General features: G+C 41.0%; 3 protein-coding genes across 10 annotated transcripts in view; 1 reads left to right on the plus strand and 2 right to left on the minus strand.

Moving 5' to 3' along the window:
* The window catches only part of LOC125463665 (small ubiquitin-related modifier 3), a 28,815-nt gene extending 16,779 nt beyond the window's left edge, over positions 1 to 12,036 (minus strand). Inside the window, exon 1 of the mRNA XM_048555231.2 lies at positions 11,901 to 12,036. Coding sequence (XP_048411188.1) covers positions 11,901 to 11,921 — 21 coding nt within the window. The 5' untranslated portion in view covers positions 11,922 to 12,036. The remainder of the gene's footprint in view (positions 1 to 11,900) is intronic.
* Positions 12,037 to 17,859: 5,823 nt separating this feature from the next.
* nup85 (nucleoporin 85) overlaps positions 17,860 to 22,873 on the plus strand; it is a 39,121-nt gene continuing 34,107 nt past the window's right edge. For 2 of the 8 annotated variants that reach the window (XM_048555528.2, XM_059653782.1), the window contains exons 1-4: positions 17,860 to 17,963; positions 18,725 to 18,815; positions 20,500 to 20,683; positions 22,401 to 22,477. In XM_048555528.2, coding sequence (XP_048411485.2) covers positions 17,925 to 17,963; positions 18,725 to 18,815; positions 20,500 to 20,683; positions 22,401 to 22,477 — 391 coding nt within the window. In that variant the 5' untranslated portion in view covers positions 17,860 to 17,924. Of the gene's footprint in view, positions 17,964 to 18,012; positions 18,113 to 18,150; positions 18,292 to 18,724; positions 18,816 to 19,276; positions 19,406 to 20,499; positions 20,684 to 22,400; positions 22,478 to 22,873 lie in introns of those variants that run through there. The other 6 variants (XM_048555530.2, XM_048555532.2, XM_048555533.2 and 3 more) reach the window with 6 other exon arrangements.
* The window catches only part of gga3b (golgi associated, gamma adaptin ear containing, ARF binding protein 3b), an 87,294-nt gene continuing 85,007 nt past the window's right edge, over positions 20,587 to 22,873 (minus strand). The window contains exon 18 of the mRNA XM_059653780.1: positions 20,587 to 20,718. Coding sequence (XP_059509763.1) covers positions 20,701 to 20,718 — 18 coding nt within the window. The 3' untranslated portion in view covers positions 20,587 to 20,700. The remainder of the gene's footprint in view (positions 20,719 to 22,873) is intronic.

Here is a 22,873-nt window from a genome sequence, read left to right on the forward strand (position 1 = left end):
CATGGCCTTTGATGGAGATTTAAGATTCACGATTCACTGCCCTGTCAGTAGAAAAAAAAACCTCTTCATTTCTTTCTTAAATTGTCCATCCTTTATTCTAAGATTATGGGTTCTAGACTCTTCATTCAGGGGTAACATCCTATCTATAACCAACCTGTCATGTTCTGCAAGTATTGTATAAGTTTCAATGAGATCATCTCTCATTTACAAAATTCTCAAAGACCAGTCTCCTCAAATTCTCCTAAAACAATCCACCATCTGGGGATTCGTCTGATGAACCTCTATTGCACTCCCTCTACGGTAAATATATCCTTCCATAGATAAGACGATCAAAACTGGACACAATACTGCAGGCAGTCTCAAGCGGCTCTATATAACTGCAGTTAGACATTTTATTTCTGTACTCAAATTCCTGCAATATTAAAAGTCAGCACACTATCTGTACTGCTCTTACATTCTTCCTCTTGTGCAGCAGAGTCACCCATGGTACCATGGACTTCACAATGACTACACTCCTCCCTCATCAGTACCCAAGAGAAACAGATTAGCAGCAGCAATGATTTCATCAACTCCTGATTCACCTCCTTGATTCTTTTAAACAGACAGGCAGTCACTCGTTCCCTCTCTGCCTCCATATTCCCAAACAGTCAGGAAGAGTCATCATCATACAGCCTGGAAATCAGTCCATGCCGAACATAATCCCAAAATAATATCTCACTTGTCTGGTCCTGGCCCATATCCCTAATCTTTTCAATGTACCTGTCTAAATGTCTTTTAACGTTGTAACCGTAGCTACATCCACCATGTCTTCTGGAAATTCATTCCACATTTGAACCACTAAAATAAAAATTGCCTCTCACATCTTTTTTAAATCTTTCTCCTCTCACCTCAAAAATATGCTCCCCAGTCTTGAAATTCCCCAACCTACAGAAAAGACATCTGCCATTCATTTTATCTATACCCTTCATTATTTTATAAACCTCTATTAAGTTGCTTCTCAGCCTCCTTCACTCCAGTGAAAAAACTCCCAGCCTATCCAGCCGCTCCTTATAATTCAAACCTTCCATTCCCGGTAACATTCTGAACCCTCTCCAGGTTAATAATATCCTTCTTATAACAGGGAGACGAGAACTGGACAATACTCTAGAAGAGGCCTCACCACCGTCCTGTAAAACCTCAACATAACATCCTAACTCCTATTTTCAAAAGTCTGAACAATGGAGGCAAGCAAGCTAAATGTCTTCTGAACCACCTTATCTATATGTGATGCTAACTTCAAACAATTATGTACCTGTACTTGTAGATGTCTCTGTTCTACAACATTGCCCAAAACTGTACTTTTAATTGTCTAAGTCTTGTCTTTGTTTTATCAAAACGTAGTACCTCACATTTACCCAAATTAAACTCCATCTGCCAATCTTCAGCCAATTGACCCAAATGATCAAGATTTCTTTGTAATCTAAGGTAACCTTCTTCACTGTCCGCTATACAACCAACCTTGGTGTCATCCACAAACTTACTAACCATGCTTTCTATATTCTCATCTAAAGCATTTACATAAAATTGCAAACAAAAGTGGACCCAGCACTGATCCCTGTGCAGCACTGCTAGTCACAGGTCTCCAGTCAGAAAAACAACCGTCTAGCATCTCACAGTCTCCTGTTTAAAGCCAATTTTGTATCCAATTGGCAAGCTCATCCTGAATCCCTCGTGATCTAACTTTACTAATTAGTCTACCACATTGAACCTCGTCGAAAGCTTTACTAAAATTCAAGTAAACAACGTCTACTGCTCTGCCCTTGTCAATCTTCTTGGTTACTTCCTCAAAAACTCATCCAAGTTTGTGAGACACAATTTCCCTTGTACAAAACCATGCTAACTATACCTAATCATTCCTTGCCTACAAATCCCATCCTTCAGAATCACATCCAACAACTTACTCACCACCGAAGTCAGACTCATTGGTCTATAGTTCCCAGGTGCTCCTTACATTCTTTTTAAACAAAGGCACAACATTAGACACTCTCCAGTCATTTGTTACCTGACCTGTTATTCTCGATGACACAAATATTTCCGCAATTTCCTCCGTACCGTCCAGCAAAGTCCTGGGATACACTAGATCAGGTCCTGGAGATTTATCCACCTTCATATTTTCTAAGACCACCAACACTTGCTCTTCTGTAACACGAACTGTTTCCAAAACATCAACATTTATTTCTCTGACTTCTCTACCCTCCATTTCTTTCTCTACAGTAAAAACTGACGCAAAATATTCACTTGATACCTCTCCCACCTCCTGAGGTTTGACACAAAGATGACCTCTTTGATCTTTAAGGGGCCATCCTCTCTCTCTAGTTGTTTGCTTGTCCTTAATGTATTTGTAGAATCTCTTTGGATTATCCATAATCTTACTTGCCAAAGTTCACCCATATCCTCTTTTTGCCTTCTTGATCTCCCTCTTAAAAATGTCCGTAGACTCTTTACCCTGTTCAAGAAATTCATTTGAGCTCAGCTGTCTATATCTCAGATACGATTCTTTTTTATTCTTGACGAGAACCTCAAAATCTATACTCAGCCATTATTCTCTAATCCTATCTGCCTTACCTTTAACTCTTAACAAGAAAGGACTCTGAACTCTCATTATCACACTTTTGAAAGCTTCCCACTTCTCAGACGTTCCTTAACTTGCGAACAGTCTACTCCAAACAATTTTTGAAAGTTCTTGTCTCATACCATTAAAATTTATCTTATTCCAGTTAAAAACACTACTTTTTAACAGAAGGCTTATCCTTTTCCATTACTATTTTAAACAAATAGAATTATGATCACTAGACCTAAAATGTTCCCCTACCATATCTTGCCCTGTCTTATTACTCAACAGAAGGTTAAGTTTTGCTTCTTTTCTAACAAGAACATTTGCATATAGATAAAAGAAAATTTTCTTGAATGCATTTAATAAATTCTTCACCATCCAAACTTTTACTGGAGCTACCATAGTGTTAAGTGTTTGGAACATTAAAATTACCTACTAATACAACGTTATTATTCTCAAATTTCTGAGATTTCCTTATGTATTTATTCCTCGATTTCCCTCTGACTATTGGGAGGTCTACAGTACAATTCCATCAAGGTGATCATTCCCTGTTCATTTTTAATTCCAATCCATATATTTTCACTGGATGATCGTTTCAGAAATATCCTTTCTACAACACTACTCAACACCATACCATTAATTGTATAATTCCTGCCCCTGTTTGTAGCACCAAAATGCAATACTTCACATTTATCCAAACTGAACTCCATCTGCCAGTTTTCAGTCCATTGATCCATCTGGTCAAGATCCCTTTGTAATCTTAGAAAACCTTTTTTCACTGTCTATTATGCCACCAATTTTGTCTGCAAACTTACTAACCATGCCTTCTAAATTCTCACCCAAATCATTTATATAAATGACCAACAAAAGGCAACACAGAACCGATCCTTGTCGAACACTGCTGGTGACAGGCCTCCAGTCTGAAAAGTTACCTACTACCGCCACACTCCAACTCCTGCCATTAAGCCAATTCTTTAAACATTCTGATCAGAGATAATGGGAACTGCAGATGCCGGAGAATCCGAAATAGCCAAGTGTGGAGCTGGATTAACACAGCAGGCCAAGCAGCATCTTAGGAGCACAAAAGCTGACGTTTCGGGCCTAGACCCTTCGGGCCTAGACCCTTCATCAGAAAGGGGGTTGGGGAGAGGATTCTGAAATAAATAGGGAGAGAGGGGGAGGCGGACCAAAGATGGATAGAGCGGAAGACAGGCAGAGTGTACAGGTGGGGAGGTAGGGAGGGGATAGGTCAGTCCGGGGAGGACAGACAGGTCAAGGGGATGGGATGAGGTTAGCAGGTAGGAAATGGAGGTGTGGGTTGAGGTCGATGGAGGGGATAGGTGAGAGGAAGAGCATGTTAGGTAAGCGGGGACGAGCTGGTCTGGGTTTGGGATGCAGTGGGGGGGAGGGGAGATTTTGGAGCTGATGAAATCCACATTGATACCATTGGGCAGCAGGGTTCCTCAGCGGAATATGAGTTGCTGTTCCTGCAACCTACGGGTGGCATCATTATGGCACTGCAGGAGGCCCAAGATGGACATGTCGTCTAAGGAATGGGAGGGGCGAGTTAAAATGGTTCGCTACTGGGAGGTGCAGTTGTTTATTGTGAACCGAGCGTAGGTGTTCTGCAAAGCGATCCCCAAGCCTCCGGTTGGTTTCCCCAATGTAGCGGAAGCCGCACAGGTACAGCGGATGCAGTATACCACGTTGGCGAATGTGCAGGTAAACATCTGCTTGATGTGACGCATCATCCTCTGACACTTACGCCATCTATAATCCGACCCCACCACCCAAGACATTTTTCCATCCCCACCCTTCTGGTCTGCCTTCCAGAGAGACCACTCTCTCTGTGACTCCCTTGTCCGCTCCACACTCCCCTCCAACCCCACCACACCCGGCACTTTCCCCTGCAACCGCAAGATGTGTTACACTTGCCCCCACACCTCCTCCCTCACCCCCATCCCAGGCCCCAAGATGACTTTCCACATCAAGCAGATATTCACCTGCACATCCGCCAATGTGGTATACTGCATCCGCTGTACCCATTGTGCGTTCTATTAGTTTCCAAGTTACTTGTTCCATCTGCAAACAAACTTTTTCCAATTCATGCATTAGGATATCCAGGTCCCGCTGCATCTCAGAGCTCTGCAATCATTCACCATTCAGGTAATATGCTTTAATAGTCTCCCTGCAAAATGGAAATTTCATATTTTCCCACATTATACTTCATTTGTCACATCTTTGCCCACTCGCTTGTTAAAATGATCAGAAAGCTGGTGCAGACATGATAGACCAAATGCCTCCATCCACATCTCAGCAATTCTGAAATCTCTCATCTCTCCACAACTTACTCCCTATTATCTTTGAGTAGCAATAATTTTGCAACCATACTTTCAATTGCTTCATCCAAATCATTTATATGAATTGTCAACAGTTCAAGTCCCAGCACTGATCCCTGCACACTATTCATTACATTTTATCAACCTGAAAAAGATCAATTTATCCCTACTCTCTGCTTCCTGTTAGCCAGACAACCTCCGATTCAAATACATTGAGCTTTTACTTCTGTAATAATCCTTGATATGACACTTTATCAAATTCTTTCTGGAAATCTAGTGCAGTACATCGACCAATTTCCTTTTATCCATATCACAATATCACCTCAAACTTAGAGTTTCACTTTTTATCTTCCTATCAAAGGTGTCCTTCCCCAAATCAAGGAAATATTAGAAAATTAAAACCAATACATGAACTCTCTCATTTGCCACTTCTTCTAAGGTAATTGGATGACATCCATCAGCAAGTGGCTCCAACAATTTACTCCATACCACTTTGCTAGTGATAAGAACTTTATCAAGTTCTTCCTTTGCAATTTCTGATTAGTACCTGCTTCTGGATGCTCTTTGTACAGAACAGTATTGCAAAATATCTGCTTAATTACCTGCCATTGCTCGTTTTTTCCCCACATTATCATCAATTTTCCAGACACTTTCTATAGAACTAATGCTCACTTTGTTAACTCTTCTTTTTAAATATTATTCAAACTTTTATATTGCCTGGCCGGCATTCTCTTGCACACTGATTTTTCACTTTTCTAAGTTTTTAGCCTTTTTTTGCTTTTATATATTCTGTCCAATCGACCAACCTGGTATCTGTCTTTGCACAATTATTTAGCAGAACTTTTTAAGAATGATAATATCTTTAACTTGATTAGTCCAATTTTAGTTTCTCAGAATGGTGCATAAAGCCACATCACAGCCCTAGCCAGAATTGGAGTAACTGGGTAAACTGAATTCCACCTGGAGATAATAGGGCTGAAAATGACTTACCTTCTGGGGCAAGAGGAGTTAGGCCTGAATGGGGAGCATATTCAGAGACAGAGATGCCAAGGTTTAGGGCCTATCAGTTACCTTCTGACAGATAAGATTGGAGAGTTACAAACACTGATTGCCTGGTGAGATTATAATGTTGCCAATGACAACAGAGACCTGATTCGAGGAAAGGCAGATCTGGGTATTAAGTATCCCCAATTACAAAATATTCAAAAAATATAGGAAAAGGAGGAAAGGTACTGTTTTTGGATGAAGAGAAAATTGCTGTACTGGAGCAAAAAGAAGTTTCAGAGAATTCACAGACAGAATCATTTTGGCTACAGCTGAGGAATACGAAGGGTGCAATTACATTCTCAGTATCAGGTACTGACCACCAGCTGGAGGCAAGAATATAGAGGAACAAGTCTGCAAGGAAATTACACAGGTGTGTAAACATCATAACAGTTATAAAAACAAAGTTGCTGGAAAAGCTCAGCACGTCTGGCAGCATCTCGGAAGGAGAAAACAGAGTTAAATTTCAGGTCTGGCGACCCTTCCTCAGAAATTCTGGGGAAAGAACAAAGTTCTGAGGAAGGGTCACTGGACCCAAAATGTTACCTGCTGAGTTTTTCCAGCCACTTCTGTTTTTGTTCCTGATTTACAGCATCCGCAATTCTCTCAGTTTTTACTTTCCATACAATGGTACATATCCTGTCCCAATAATTAAAAAAGAGCCACTGCTGGACCTGATCCCGCGGAATGAAGTAGGACAAGTCGACCAAACGACTGTAGGGGAACACTGGGGGACAGAAGTCATTGTATCATAAGCTTACATTAACAGTACAAAGTGACATTGGTCAATCTAGAGGAAGAATAAATAAAATGGTCAATACCTATCTTCAATGGACAAAAGCTGGGCTGGACAGGCTGGAACAAAGGGATGGCAGAAGAAGCAAAAGCTAAACAATGGGCTACATTCCAAGACTTTACGCACATTCAAGATATATTCCCTCAAACGAAAAAGGCAGAAGAAAAAATTCAGAGTTCCCTGGATGACAAAAAATGATAGACATTAAATTGAAGAAACGTTCACTTACAATATGTCAGGTATGAAAACAATGAAGAACCAAGATGAATACAGAAGATTCTGATGGAAGATGAAGAAGCATTGCAAGAAGCAAAGAGGGATTATAATAAAAGACTAGCAACCAACAGATCAGGAAATCCCAAAGTCTTCTATAATCAATAGCAAAAGAGGAAATTTGTGTCAATTTGGACCCAGAATGGAGGTTTAGACCTGGAGGCAGGGGTTGTGGCTGGGGTGTTAAATCATAGAAGCCCTATGGCGTGGAAGCAGGCCATTCAGCCCACCGAGTCCACACTGACACTCCAAAGTGCATCCCACCCAACTCACACTGCTACCCTATTCTCGTATCCCTGCATTTCTCACAGCTAACCCATCTATCTCTGGACAATTTAGCATAGCCAATCAACTTAACCTGCACATCTTTGGACTGTGGGAGGAAACCAGAGCACCCGGAGAATGTGCAAACTCCACAGTCACCTGAGGGTGGAACTGAACCCGGGTCCCTGGCATTGAGGCAACAGTGCTAACCACTGAGCCACCATGCCCGCTTTTTTTTAAAGTAACAATCAGCAGCTGAATGAACATTTTGCATTGGTCTTTACCTATGAGGCGAATGCTGCCTACATCATGGTTACAGAGGGAGAAGCTCTGGCACTAGAAGGGCTCAAAACTGACAAGGTCGAATTATTCTATATGCTGTCAGCACTTACAAGTTTGTAAGGCACTGGATAAGATAAATCAATGATACTGCAGGTAAGGGAGACTAAATTGCAGACTGGCGATAATCTACAGGGGTGGTGCTTTTTTGGAGAATTGCAAACATGTTCGCGAAAGCTAGTAAAGATATTCCCAACAGTTACAAAACAGTTAAATTTCAGTGGTAGGAAAGGAGAGAATTAACAATTTGGATTTGTTGAGGGAATATCATATCCAATTGACTAGTTTTTTTGAAGCAGTAACAGAAAAGGTTATTGATGGCGAGGCTGTTGATGTAGTGTACATGGACTTCCAGAAGGCATTTGATACCACACAACAGACTTGTCAGGAAACCTATTCACTTATGGAATAAAAGGAACAGTAATAATGTGGAGAGATAGTAGGAACTGCAGATGCTGGAGAGTTCTGAAGAAGGGTCTAGGCCCGAAACGTTAGCCTTCCTGCTCCTTTGATGCTGCTTGGCCTGCTGTGTTCATCCAGCTCCACACCTTGTTATCTCAGTAATAATGTGGATACAAAATTGGCAGAGAGATATGAAACAGGAGGTAATAAGAGCTCTGAGCAGGAATTGGCAATTCAGTCCACCATTTGATAAATCATGGCTGATCTCAACTGGGCTTCAATTCCACTTTCCTGTCTGCTCTCTATTACCCTTCACTCCATTACTAATTAAAAATCTGTCTCTCCCCTGCTTGAATTTACTCGTGTTCCAGCATCCACAGTATTTTGGGTTAGTGAATTCCAGATTCATAATCTTTTGAGAGAAGTAATTTATCCTCACTTGATTCAAAGTTGCTACCCCTTATCCTAAAACTATGACCATTCATTCCAGATTGCTCCACATGAGGAAACATCTTTTCTACTATTACAACACACATTGCCATAAAAATTCAGCAAGTCTGGCAGCATTAACAAAGACAAAGCAGAATTAACATTTTGGGTCCAATGACTCTTCTTCAGACCTCAGGATATCCTTTCTACGCTTTGTCAATCGCTTTTAGCATCTCATATACCCCAATTAGATCTCTCATTCTTCTAAAACCACAGAGAGTATAAGCCACTTGTCAATCTCCTTTCATAAGGCAAAGCCCTCATCTCTGGAATAAATCTAGCGAACTTCCTCTGCACTGCTTCAATTTCAACTACATCTGTACTCAAGGAGACCAAGGTTGTGAGAAATACTCCTGGTGCGGTCTTACTAATGCCTTGTACAATTGCATCAACAATTCCCCAGTTTAATACTCTATTCCTTTCATAATAAATACCAAAATTCCATTTGCCTTTATTATCTGCTGTATCAGCATTCTAATTTTCGGCAATTCATGCATAAGGATAGCTAGATCCCTCTGCATCAAAGCTCTCTCATGTTTTTGCTCATTTAGATATTATGTTGCCTTTCTATTTCTCTGACCAAAATGGATAACCTCTCATTTAGCCATGTTAAACTTCATCTGCCAAATTTTTGTCCATTTATCTAACCTATCCATATTGTAAATTTCTTATTTCTTCATTGCAACATACTTTCCCACCTATCTTTGTGTCATCTGCAAATTTAGTGATAGCACTTTCTATCCCCACATCCAAGTCATGAATATAAGTTATTAGTAGTTGAGGCCTGGAGGCCAAATCCTGCAGCATCCCACTAGTTACATTTCACCAACCAAAAAAAAAGACCTTTTTATCCTGATTCTCTGCTGGTTAGCCAAGCCACTACCTAAGCTAATAAATTACCCCTTACCCCATGTCAGCTCTCGTCATGTATTAGCCTTTTGTGCAACATCTCATCAAATCTACAGGATCATCATCATCCAAGTTGCTTGTTACATCTTCAAAGCACTCTAGCAAAGTAAAGAAACATGATTTACCGCTCATAAAACCATACTGACACTGATGGATCATATTTTGACGTTCCAAATGTCTGTTATTACTTCCCTTATAATTGATTCCAACAATTACTCAATGACATACATTAAACTAACCAGTCTGGGTGGGGGGGCGATTCCTCTTTGCTGCCTCCCTCCCTTTTCAAATAAAAGTATAATAGACTTTTTCCACCTACTGGAATCTTTCCTGCATCCAGGGAATTTTGAAATATTATAACCAATGGATCCAATATCTCTGCTACCACTAGTTTTAAGTCCCCAGGATAGAGGCCAGCACACTCTGGGACTTGTTCGCCTTCAATTCCAATTGCTCAGTACCTTTTCCCTATTTTTTTGGGCTGGAAGATTTGTAATGGAGTTGCGCTGAGATTGGTACTGATACCCTTGCTTTTCCGGATTTATACACACGTTCTAGATCTTGTTGTGGAGGGGATAATTTCAAAATCTCAGACACCTCTAAAATTTGGAGAGCTGTAAATCATGAGAATGACAGTGTTGAACTTTCAAACAACATTGACAGGTTGATAGAGTGGGTTGATAGTCAGCAAATAGGTGGAGAATTATGAGGTGATATACTTTCACATAGAAAAGTGTAAAGTAAGGATGCTATTTTAAAGGGTTTGCAGACGCAGAGAGAACCAGGTTTTAAAAAACCAAAGAACTGCAGATGCTGGAAATAAGAAACAGAATCAGAAACTGCTGGAAAAAACCAGCAGGTCAGGCAGCATCCATAGAAAGAAAGCAGAGTTAACATTTCAGGTCTAGTGATCCTTCTTCACTGGACCCAAAAAGTTAACTCTGCTTTTTCTCCACAGATGCTGGCTGACTTGCTGGGTTTTTCCAGCAATTTCTGATTTTGTTTCTTATTTCCAGCATCTGCAATATTTTATTTTTGTTTGGAACATACCCATCTTTGCTTTCACCGGGTACAACTAAAAGTAGTGACTGGATTGAATCTGATCTTTATGACTCAGCTCCTCATAGGTTAACCTCACAGCAGTATGGGGTCCAAAAACACACTTTCAAACAAAAGGGTACAAACACTAAAAACTAAACATATTGTGCAAATTACATATCTGTATGCAGACTCCTACTCTCATTGCAGTGATCATTTGTCTACCCACAGGTAACATTTCAAAATCCATGAAAACATCACAACTCTTGTTCTACACTTGTTCTTTACCAGTCAATACATTTCTCACTTGTATCTGTGTGTAAATGACTCAGTTATAAACAAATTTCAGCTTGCTACAACTCTAACATAAGCTCACGTGCTACTGAGTCTGGTAACAAATAAACCCATTACATTAGATGCCACCTGCAAATGGTGGTAGAGGCACTGCAATACCCCCAGCAAGCCCCCAGTAACACAAGTTCATTTTCCACCCACATACTGTATCTTTAACTTGCTGACCAGTACGGATGTTTTCCATCTCCACATGAGAGCTAATTAGCACATATGTAGTTATGCTGTAATCACAATGTTGTCTCAAGTTTTTGAATTACATTATCTTTTACACACTATGTCATGTAGTGGAGTTTTTCTCCCAAAAGACTTGCATTTGTATACTGCAGTCTTTCTCAATCATGTGATATAAAGTGACTACCAACCTGTGGTCAACAGCTTCCAAAACTGCAATGTGTTAATGGGTAGTGATCTGTTTTGACAAAGTTAATTAAGGAATAAGTATTGGTTATGTAGCCCATCTTCAAAACAGATTTTATTCTTCAAATAAAATCTTTTACATTCACCTGGGAGATGGGTGGCACTGGTACATTGGTACGATCAGCAATTGTACATACACAATAGAGCTTCACCATTTGATATTAATACATAGCTCTACTATTAAAAACGTGTGATTCAAAGATGCAGTTGATCACGTGTATTTTGGTATAGCATGGCCATTACATATTAGTATATAACTTGGTCATTATATCTATCAGGCACGTACAGCCTGGGAATTTAGGTGACTGCAAATGGGTAGTCATTATTTTAAATACGCAGAGAGATAAACATGGTTCTGGGCTCTGGAATTCCCTCGACACGCCTTCAGCGCAGGGATTGGGCTCTAACTAAATACCAGAAATGACCACTCCGCCTGAACAACTGGGCCAGTGAGACTCAGGCCTTAGGCCTGGGCTCCTGCCGCTCCGAATATGGCGGCAAAATTTCAAACAGGGCCGAACGAGGGAGGGAGCGGCCTCCAACCAAACAACCAAATCCTGAAGGCCGAGAAACGAAGAGAACGACAGGAGGAAGGCGGGACTCCAACTGCTAAGCCCGAAGCTGCCTCATGCCGCCCCGTTACCTTAGGCTTTTCATCCGCCATTGTGTCTTCTCGCCCGCGTCTCCTCAGCACAAAGAGTCAGAGAGAGGGAGCAGGAGAATCGGGGAGGGGAGGCAAACGCGCGCCCCCGATGCATCTCGTTCGCGCGCACGCAAGTTGGCTGCAGACTACGTGCGCGCTCCCGCGAAACGGTCTCTCCCAGCCGGTTGGTAGATGGACCGGGAAAGGGGCGGGGTCCAAGAACGCGTTCCCGCCGGGAGGGACACGTGACCGCGAAGCGCCGGTTCTGAATACGTCAGTGGGTGCGCGTGCATGGACGGTTGGAAGAATGGCGGAGGGGCTTTGGGTCAGAGGGGGGTGGAGGGGATAGTGGCACTGGGTGAAGGAAAGGTGAAACGAGAAGAAGCAGGAGGGGCGGGCGGGAAGCGTGACAAAGTGGAGGCTCGAAGGATGGGGTTTGGAGGTGAATAAGGCAATTCCTTTTACCCCCCCCCCCCCGTTATTTTACAGGGAATTATCACTCTTTTCATGGATTTTGTGTGTTGTCATTCTCAAACCTGAAGCATGTAGAACTCTCAAATTCCTTCTATCCTTACTATTTAGAGGATCGAGGTAACATTATAGCCAATGCACTCCAAACAAGATGGATTGCATTCAGAACAGCGCAACTGACTGCATTTGTGCTTTAACTTCCATTACTAAGCTAAAGCTTCTTGAGATCAGTGCAGTTCCCTTTGCTTGATGAGTATTGCAAAAACCTAGTTGTTCTGAATTGTTGATGATGGTTATAGCTGCATCTAAAACACCCTGTTGTTCGGTCTCTGGGCATTCTTGGGATTTGTTCTTCTGTACAGTTCCCAATTCCGGTAATCTTTCAAAACTGCCAAGGGTGACGCTATCATATTATAAAAATCAAACATTACAGATTGAAGATCTGAAATAACAGAAAATGCAGGAGACAGCAGATCTGGCAGCATCCATTGAGATAGAAGATGATTTAATTCTCAAGTCTGATGTAACTTATTCAGAAAAGAGGAACAGGCATATCAGACTTGAAACATTAAGTCTGGTGAGTGTCTCTCTCATCACTACTTTTGACTATGAATCTCTGTTTCAAACTGACTATTGCACCCCATATCCCCACGAATGGTCTTTAAGTGTCATTACCATGACCAATGTCAAAATCATGCATTTTTGCATATCACTGATTGTCCTATTTGTACCATGAAAGCTGCTGAAAATGAATGCCTTCCCAAGAATATATTGGCTTCCAATTCAGGTTTCAAAATTGAAATTTTAAAAATTTTGAAATTTTAAATGCCGTCAATATCAGGTGACTTTCCATGATCGATACCTCGGTACAATCCAAAAATTTAAAGATGTGATTTGATTTATTATCATGTGTACCCAAGTACAGTGAAAAGCTTTGTTTGGACAGGTTGATCATAGGGTGTATCTGTAAAAGTTAGTGAGAGTCCTTATGGACATACCAAAAGCACTGCAAGTAGAGTTATTGCAATTTTGCATCTAAGACATAGGAGCAGGATTTGTCTATTCAGCCCCTCGGGACTATTCTGCTATTCTATAAGATCCTGACTGATTTTCCCCAGACCTCAACTATTTTTCATGTCAGTTCCTCAGAGTCCTCAACTGTTCTATATTTCAAAAATCTGTCTCTCTCCTCCTTAAATATATCAAGTGACCTAGTGTGAACAATTCTTTCGGGTAATGTCAGACATTCTTCCTACCAAAGTTTTTGTCCACTAACTCATCTACATCCCTTGAAAATTCCTTATGACTCAATTACACCATGCCTCCTATTTTTGTATCGTCAGTAAATTTGGATACATTCCTTTTTGCTTCTTCATTAACATAGATAATAAACAATTACAGCCCTAGGACTTTGCGCGCTCATCCAAATGCTCCTTAAGTGTTTTGAGGGTTACTACCTTTTCCATCCTTTTAGGCAGTGGGTTCCAGATATCCATTATCCTCTTTCTTTTACCCCTTAAATGTCTCTAAACTTCTTGTCGTAAAATTATGTCCCTGGTTACTAACCGCTTTACTAAGGGGAAACATTTCTCTCTATCTAATTTTTCACAACTTTGTACAGCTCAATCAGCTCCCCTCAGCTTTCTCTGCTGCAAAGAAAACAAAGCAGCTTGTGCTCCTGAGATGCTGCTTGGCCTGCTGTGTTCATCCAGCCTCACATTTTATTATCTTGGAATCTCCAGCATCTGCAGTTCCCATTATCTCTGAGCCTATCTAATGTTTCTTTTCATAGCTGAATTACTCCAGCCTAGGCAATGTCCTAGTGGATCTCCTTTGCACCTCTCTCATGATCTAACGTAATATACAGCTCCATTTAAACTTCTTGCACCTGTATTTAATCCCTTGACTAATAATGGCAATTATCTTACAGCTACCTTATCCTGCTGAATCTATGGATATGCACACCAAGGTTCCTCTGTATATTCTGGAGTCCTACCATTTAACGTTTATTCCCTTGCCTTATTAGTCTTTACAAAATACATCACACTTTTCAAGAAAAAATTCCATTTGCTACCATTTAGCTCATCTGACTGGCCCAGCAAAATAGTCTAGTAGTGTAAGGCTTTCCTTCTTGTTATTTACCACACCATCAATTTTCTTGTCATCTCTGATACTACAGATCTTACCTCCTAGACTCATGTCTAGATCATCAATAGTAAGAATCCAGCATGGAGCCATTTGGCATAACACTGGACACAGACTTCCAGTAACAAAAATCCCATAGAATCATATAGTTACAGTGCAAAAGGAGGCTATTCATCCCCCCATGCCTGCACCAGCTCTTCAAATTAGCATCACTGCCTTGCACCAACCTCTTGCGTTTTCCCTATATTCTGGCACACTATTTCCATCCAAATAATCATCCAATGACCTCTTGAATGTCTCAACCTAACTTACCTTCACCAGATTTCCACGCAATGAATGCATCCCATATCCCAACTACGCACTGTGTGAAAAATGTTTTTCTCACATCACCCTGTTTCTTTTACATATCTATGACCTCAGTTTTATTAATGTGAATGACTTCTCAGTGCCTAATCTATGTGACTGCTCAAGATTTTGAAAACTTCGATCAAATCTTAATCAGCCTTTTTATCTGGAAGGAGAAACAGTCCCAACTTCAAACTATTGGCAGCACAGTGGCTCAGTGGTTAGTGCTGCTGCAATGCAGTGCCAGGGGCCCGCATTTGATTCCAGCCTTGGGTCACTGTATGTTTGGAGTTTGCACATTCTCCCCAAGGTTGCCTGAGTTTCCTCTGGGTGCTCTAGTTTCCTCCTGCAATCCAAAAATGTGCAGGTTAGGTCCATTGACCATGCTAAATTGCCCTTAGTTCAGGGATCTGTAAGGTAGGTGGATTAGCCATGGGATATGCAGGGATAGGGTACGGTGGTGGGTTTGGATGGGATGTTCTTTGGAGGGTCACTGTCGACTCAATAGACTGAATGGCCTGCTTCCACGCTGTAGGGTTTATATTATTCTTTCTGTCCTCATTACTGAAATTTTTCATTCCTAGATCCATTCATTTAAATTTGCATCAGCAGTCTCTCCAATGCATACACATCTTTCCTAACTGTACACAATATTCCAGCTAAGGTCTAACAAATGTCGTAAGTGTGAGTTCAACATCACCGTTCAACTATCACCCCCCCAGACTTCCTGCCATTGTCAATTCCGGATCCAATTTCCAAAACTGCCCCCGATCCCATGAGCTCTTAAGCCATGAGCAAACCCCATGAACAAATTAACCAATTTGCCAAGTGAGACTTTGTCAAAGATCTTACCGAAGTCTGTGTAGACTATATAAACTGCACTACCCTCATCTACATGTTGCTAGCTTGGTCAATTGTGGTGCTACCAAGGCAGCCTGTTAATGGACGTTCAGTCCTTGGGCAGGGATCATCTGTGCCCTTCCTATCCTCAATGCTTCCACCAAGTCATATTCAACACATTAGAGCACAGGTTTGCTCAACTGAGGGAAGGTAGTAGGTGTTCATCGGCAGGAGGTTTCCTTGCCCATTTGACCAGATGCCTGAGACTCTCAGAGCCACTTCTCCCAACTGTATGCAAAGGTAAATTGCTACAAAGTAAACTTTCTTTCCTTATTCTTCCTGACTCTTCTGCAGCCGTTGACATAGTGGACCATATTATCCTCTCTTGAGGGGAGGCAATGGCCTAGTGGTATTATTGCTGAACTGTTAATCCAGAAACCCAGATAACATTCTGGGGCCTGGGTTCAAATCCTGTTTTGGCAGATGGTGGAATGTGAATTTAATAAAATATCTAGAATTAAGAATCTAATGACAATCATGAATCAATTGTCAGGGAAAAGCCCATCTGGTTCACTAATGTCCTTTCGGGAAGGAGACTGCCATCCTTACCTGGTCTGGCCTACATGTGACTCCAGGCCCACAACAATGTGGTTGACTCTGAACTGCCCCCGGGCAAGAAATGCTGCCAAGCCAGTGATGCCCTCATCCCATTAATGAATAAAAAAACTCTTCTTGCCTGTCATCCAGCTGGATGAGATTACTGTCACCTACTTGTGTTTTTATATATCTAAACACGGTTAAAAATCACATGTTCTCTTCTTGGTCTCACACTGTTACTTCTGGAGTCCCCTCAGAAATCGTTTCTCAGCTTTCTCCTATTTCTCATTTACATTATGCCCCTCAGTGATTACAACATTTGTTTTCATGTGTACATGCCACCCAAATCCACTTCGTCATTCTTGACTCCTCCACTGTTGTTAATCTATGAGACATTTATCACCTGATATGTGCATAGCTGTGCAGAATTTTTTTTCCAATATTGGGAAGATTGCAGCCGTCATTTTTGGTTTCTGCTTTAAACTTTGTTCCCTGGCTAGACCCCTTCCCTCTTCCTGGCTGCAACTTGAGATTAAGAACCTTGGTGTTAAATTTCACTTTGAGATGAGTTTATGTTCTCATAGATCTGTGCCATCACTAAGACAACTTATTAGTATGGAGATAGTAGGAACTGCTGATGCTCTGAGATTACAGAATGCAGAGCTGGATGAACACAGCAGGCCCAGCAGCATCAGAGAAGCAAGAAAGCTGACGTTTTCTGGAGAAGGTCCAGATCTGAAACGTCAGCTTTCCTGCTCCTCTGACACTACCTGGCCTGCTGTGTTCATCCAGCTCTACACTTTGTTATCTCTACTTATTAATATCATCTTTTTCAGCTCAGTTGTTATGGAAACCATTCATGCTCCCTGTTTACTTCTAGACTTGACCATTTATAAGCAATACTGGTTGTTCTCCAACATTGTTGCCTCTTTTGAGTTCAGGTTAAACCTAAGTCTTGACTCACACCAAGTTACACACCATCTCCTGGTTGTTGATCGACGTTGTCTACCACACCAGCAATGTCTTGATTTCAAAATTTTCAACCTTACTATCAAGTCCTTCCACCACCTCCAAATAATGTCATCTTCGATTCTGGTCCCTTGTGTGACGGTGACTGGATCTTAATTTCTGGAATATCTTCCCTCATCCCACCTACCTTATTTTCCTTCTTTAGGTTGCTCATTAAATAGTTTCTCTGATACAAGCTTTTGGTTTGTTTTAATATCTCTTAATGTGTCAAATATTGTTTTATGATGTTCCAGTGAAAAGTTCGTTTCATTACATTGAAGACGCTAAGATACAACTGACTCTGTGGGTTTGCTCCATCAGTGGAACAGGACAGACTCGCTAAAGGTGATTTCGGAATCTGGGCTATTAGCTGTTTTTCATCTTGGTCCAGTCTGTAGCACTGACCACGTTTTATCTGATGTTCGTTAATGCTGGGAAACTAGCGGAATTTTCTTCAACCGTCGCCGCTTGACAACATTTAGATCAGGCCCAGCATTTGTTGAAACCGCGTGTTTGTGGTTCAGTGGTGGATACAATCAGCTGATCAGGCAACTAAGAGGCCGCCCCAGTGATGGGGTCCTTGATGAGCGGGCGGCGCGGCGTGACCAAGGGAGCGCGATGGAGGATTCACTTCAGGAATATGAGCCGATCCCAATGGTGAGGGTGAGGGAGACGAAGAGGTGGGATTCGACAGAGGAAGAAAGTTTTTTTCCGATCGTCCATTAGACAGTGCCAGGAAGAGTGTCTCCGGAGCAGTTGTTGTACAATCGGATGGTTGTTCCCGTGTGACCCGGGACCGCAGCCTGGTAGAACATTTTTAGAGAGGGAGACCTACTCTTAAACAGAACCTCGAAACACCCCAAACTCTTTTGAGGTCCGCGGAGTATTTTCTTTGCGAAACTGCAGGGAAAATTGAGAAAGTAGAAATGGCCGAGGTTCTTTACAGAGGCAACGCGGACTGGTGGGCCAATTAATCTCCTGTGGTGTAACTATTCGTTGATTATCCTTTTCTACAACATGTTCGACACTTCAAAAATACTTAATCGGTTGTAAGCCAAATTGGGATGTTCGAGGATATGCTACTAAAATGCACGTCGGCCTTCCCTTTCGAAGTGCTGTTGCTGATGTCATGCGACGCCCAAATTGCTCACAGTTAGAACCTACACACATGAACATAACCAGATGTTCCGGTCTTAGTGATGCTGGTTGAACAAATGTTGGGTAGAATGTTGAAGTGAATTTACCTGCTATCTTTCAGTCACGTTCAAGGGTATTTTTGTATTCACCTGATGAGGACAGACATTTCTTTTGAAAATCAATGTCTGACAGATCAGCGGTTCTTCGGAGAGACAGTAAAATATTTCTCCAACAACAGAGTTTCAAATAAATAATTTTCTCTCTGTTGTTGTTGTTCCTAGGATATTCCAGGAGTGGATGTTGGAGAGTTCATCGGGTTTGAATGGGGCCCTACTCAAATGTTGCTGTATCCGACACGGCATGATCAGACAGGTACTGTGATTTTCTGATTATTTATTTTTAAACAACCTTAAGTAATTTAGAATAATGAGAAATTGCTCTTGTCCCAATCATTTTAACCTGACAAATTTTGGCATCGGATTTTAAAGCCTAAATGGAGATACTTCTGCGTACACTCCAACACGTGATAAAAGTAAGTAAGGATAAGAAGTTGACAAAGAACCAAAAGCAACGTGACATAATATGTATTGTTGTGACTTGAAATGAACTGCCTGAAAAAAGTGATGAAAATGGGTTCAATCATAATATTTAGAAATATGGAAGTTGATGGAAGATTAGAGAAATGGAATTAATTGGATGGCTATATTAAGGCAAAATGGGAGTAAAAACCATTTTTGTGTACAATATCATTGCATTATTCGGTCCTGGCACAGTTCACTCCAATCTATTTGCAAATATCATACATTTACATTTTTCCATTTCGTTGACATGAGAATGAATCGTTTGGAATAAAAATTTCATTGACTGAACCAAAAGGAAAAGAATGGAAATAATGTAAAATGAATGGAAGATCCATATCTATCAGACCCTGCATAGGGAGCAGGATAGAGAAATAGCTTAAGGTAAGCATTAAGCCCATGTGTTACAGTACAGACTTTTTTTGGGAGCGTGGTTGGTTCACCATGGTATTGGGGGTACTCCAGTTGCATGAGACTTGACTGCTTTGAAAGTTAGTGTCAAAAAGGCATCACAGGATTTGAATGTCATTAAAGTGTGAAGTACCATAGGATGTGTATGCAGAATTAGGCCGTCCAGCCCATCAAGTCTGCTCTGCCATTCGATCATGGCTGATATGCTTCTAAATCTTCTCCTGCTTCTCCCCACAAGCCTCGATCTCCTTAACAATCAAGAACCTATCTATCTCTGCCTTAAATAAATCCAATGACTTGGCCTCCACAGCCCTCTGTGCCGTTGAGTTTCAGAATCACCACCCTCTGGCTGAAGAAATTCTTTTTCACCTCCGTTCTAAAGGGTCATCCGAGGCTGTGCCCCAGGTCCTAGTCTCTCCTGCTAGTGGAAAGATCTTCTTCACATGCACTCTATCTAGGCCCCTCATTATCTTGTGACTTTCAGTGAGTTCTCCCCAAGGCCTTCTAAACTCCATTTGAGTGCAGATTCAGAGTACTTGACCACTCTTCGTACAACAAACCCTTCCTCCCATGCTCGTTCTTGTAAGCCTCCTCTGAGCCCCCTCCAATGCCAGCACATCGTTTTTTAGATACTGGGCTCATGAATTACTTTGCTGAAGGGAATAGCTGAGACAAATAGCGTCACAAAATGTTTAAATAATTAAAAAGAAAGATACTGCTTTGGGGATAGAGTCAATCAGTGGGACTGATTTGGATAAAAAAGTGCACGGTGGTATGTGGTAAACTGGTGAATAATATTGGATTATTCTGATTAAGTGCAGTGATATAAAAGATGGACTGTGAATATTTTGGAAACTGGTCGCTCCCTGGTTGAGATCAACTAAGAAAATAGATTTGGAATCAAATGTTAAATTTTTCAGACTCATGGCTTAGTGCTGTGATATGTTGTGGTTTCATTCACTAGGTCCTTACGAGAGCCATTTCTAATTGTTCTGACTAATCAAATGTAGCTGAAAAGCATTATTGTCTGGTATGCTTTATGCAGACCATACATTTGCATTTCCCAGCCCTCCTTTCTGTTCATACCCCAGAGACTGCACCAGACAGCTCCCCAAGAATGCCCTCCATTCAAGTTGTCTACAGCGACAAAGATATATACTCACCAATTCTGTGTAAACTTTTCAACGAGTCACATGGCATCTTCATGACTCTTCAGAAATCCAAACACGATTGCACAACCCAGAGAGCAGAGTGAGTAGAAACGGACTTCAAGATTTTCTTTTACTCTGAAATATAACACATGGCTTACTATCTTCAGGTATTTTGCTTGTTGCAAAAAACTAATACGAATTAACTGGGATAATAAAATGTGAGGCTGGATGAACACAGCAGGCCAAGCAGCATCTCAGGAGCACAAAAGCTGACGTTTCGGGCCTAGACCCTTCATCAGAGAGGGGGATGGGGAGAGGGAACTGGAATAAATAGGGAGAGAGGGGGAGGCGGACCGAAGATGGAGAGTAAAGAAGATAGGTGGAGAGAGTGTAGGTGGGGAGGTAGGGAGGGGATTAATTGGAACTGGTTCTCCTTTGCAGTATCTGTTAGTGGGTATAAGAAACACAGGCTTGTATTTGTAGTGTACTTTCACAAGCTTCTTTGCATCTCAAAAGCAAAGTAGATCATTATGAAGTGTGGCGACTGTGCAGTAGGAAATTGTGAAGGCTAGTATGAGAGGCTGACAAGATCCTTTGTAGATCTGTAATTGTCTTCTCAGGCCAGCTAATGGAAAATGGCAATAAAATGCCTGAAGTAAATTAAACACTAAGGAGGAAAACTGAAGTGTGAGACAAATCCTATGGGTTCTTTAAAAATATTTTGAGCATTGACTAGACTCCTCTCAACATACACATAAACACACACACCACAGTGAATAAAGTAATTGAAAAATTGTAAATGTAACAATAGTAAGTATACTATAAATATGAAATAAAATGGAATATTTTGAACATTTTGGCATGTTTCAGTTACATAATGAGAAAACTATAAATGATCTCTGTGCAATAGAAGAATGAAAGAGAGAAAGTCATAATTACAAATTCATCAAGGTAATGAGAGTTGTGGGAATATTAATTTTATTAGTCAATGATTGAGAACTGAGTCACAATTTGAATTGAAAGGGGCAGTGTGAATTTGACAGTGATGGGACGTGTCTAACTGATTTATTGAATTTCTTGAGGTAATCAATAACAATTGCTTGTGCATGTTGTCTTTCTGGACTTTGGCTTGATAAATTTCCACGGAATTCTTAATCAAATTGTACGCACACAGAATTATGAAGGTACCGTAACCTTGTAAATTGGGAGTTAGGAGACAGAGTCGAGATAGAAGGCCTTCTGATTGACAAGATGTGACTTGATGTTCTGTAAGGATTTACATGTGTGTTTTTGCTTCACAAATATCACTGAAGGAATAGAGAGTTGGATATGGAAGTTTGCAAATGACTCCTTTTCGTGATTCAGGAAGTAGTACACATGAATGAAGGGAAATACCAAAGGACATTGATTATATAAATAGCACTTATGAGGTGTTCTGAAGTCATTCACTTTGAACCCAAGAAAGATGAACTGGCATATTTAAAACTTGTGGAAGTTGTAAAATGTGGATGAACAGAGGATGCAGTCCTATTACTTGAGTCCAGTTCCACATGTTGATTCTTTCTTGATGTTATTGTAAATGTGCCTTTCATTTAGTTTTATTTTTGATCCTTAATCATAATGTTACTGATTATTCTGGATTTGAGTATCAGATTTACTCTCTTCTGTGCTTTTTTTTGTATCATGTATGTATGTATGTATGTATGAAGTCTTTGTAAACCCTGAAATGCTCCAGCCAGTGTTGACATTCCATCGAATGTTGATGGTTGTGTTGTCAAGTTTTATTTCAATGTAGTAACAGATGCTTTTTGTTGTAGGTTAGTTTCTATCAGCAGGAACTATCGTTCAGTGATAAGAGCTTATCTGGAGGAACTGCATAGCGCCGCAAAATCTGGTAAGTTGCAAATTACGATGTGAGGATTTTACTCTACAACATTAGAGATTCAGAAAGGAATATAACTTCCTTCTTCCGTTTCTTGTGTTTTTAAAATTGATTAAAAAGTTGCTTCATTTTCTTTCTTGAGTAAGCCTCATGGAAGGCGCCGTTCTATAAGTGACCTGCTTGTGCCTGATCACCAGATTCGCAGTACTTCCGTAATAGATCAGTGAGTTTATCCAGGGAACAACTGGCACTCTGTGTGACTGAGTGGTTAGAAGAAAGGGGTAGGAATTTATCCAGCGGGTACTTGAACCATGCACACTAGAAAACCCTCTAATTTGTTCTGAGTTAACTAATTGCTAGTGGCTGGGGATATGCAGTCTGGGAGTCTATAGTTGGTCTTGATGACCT

The sequence above is a fragment of the Stegostoma tigrinum genome, chromosome 22, assembly GCF_030684315.1.
Source record: "Stegostoma tigrinum isolate sSteTig4 chromosome 22, sSteTig4.hap1, whole genome shotgun sequence".
NCBI classification, from domain to species: Eukaryota; Metazoa; Chordata; class Chondrichthyes; order Orectolobiformes; family Stegostomatidae; genus Stegostoma; species Stegostoma tigrinum.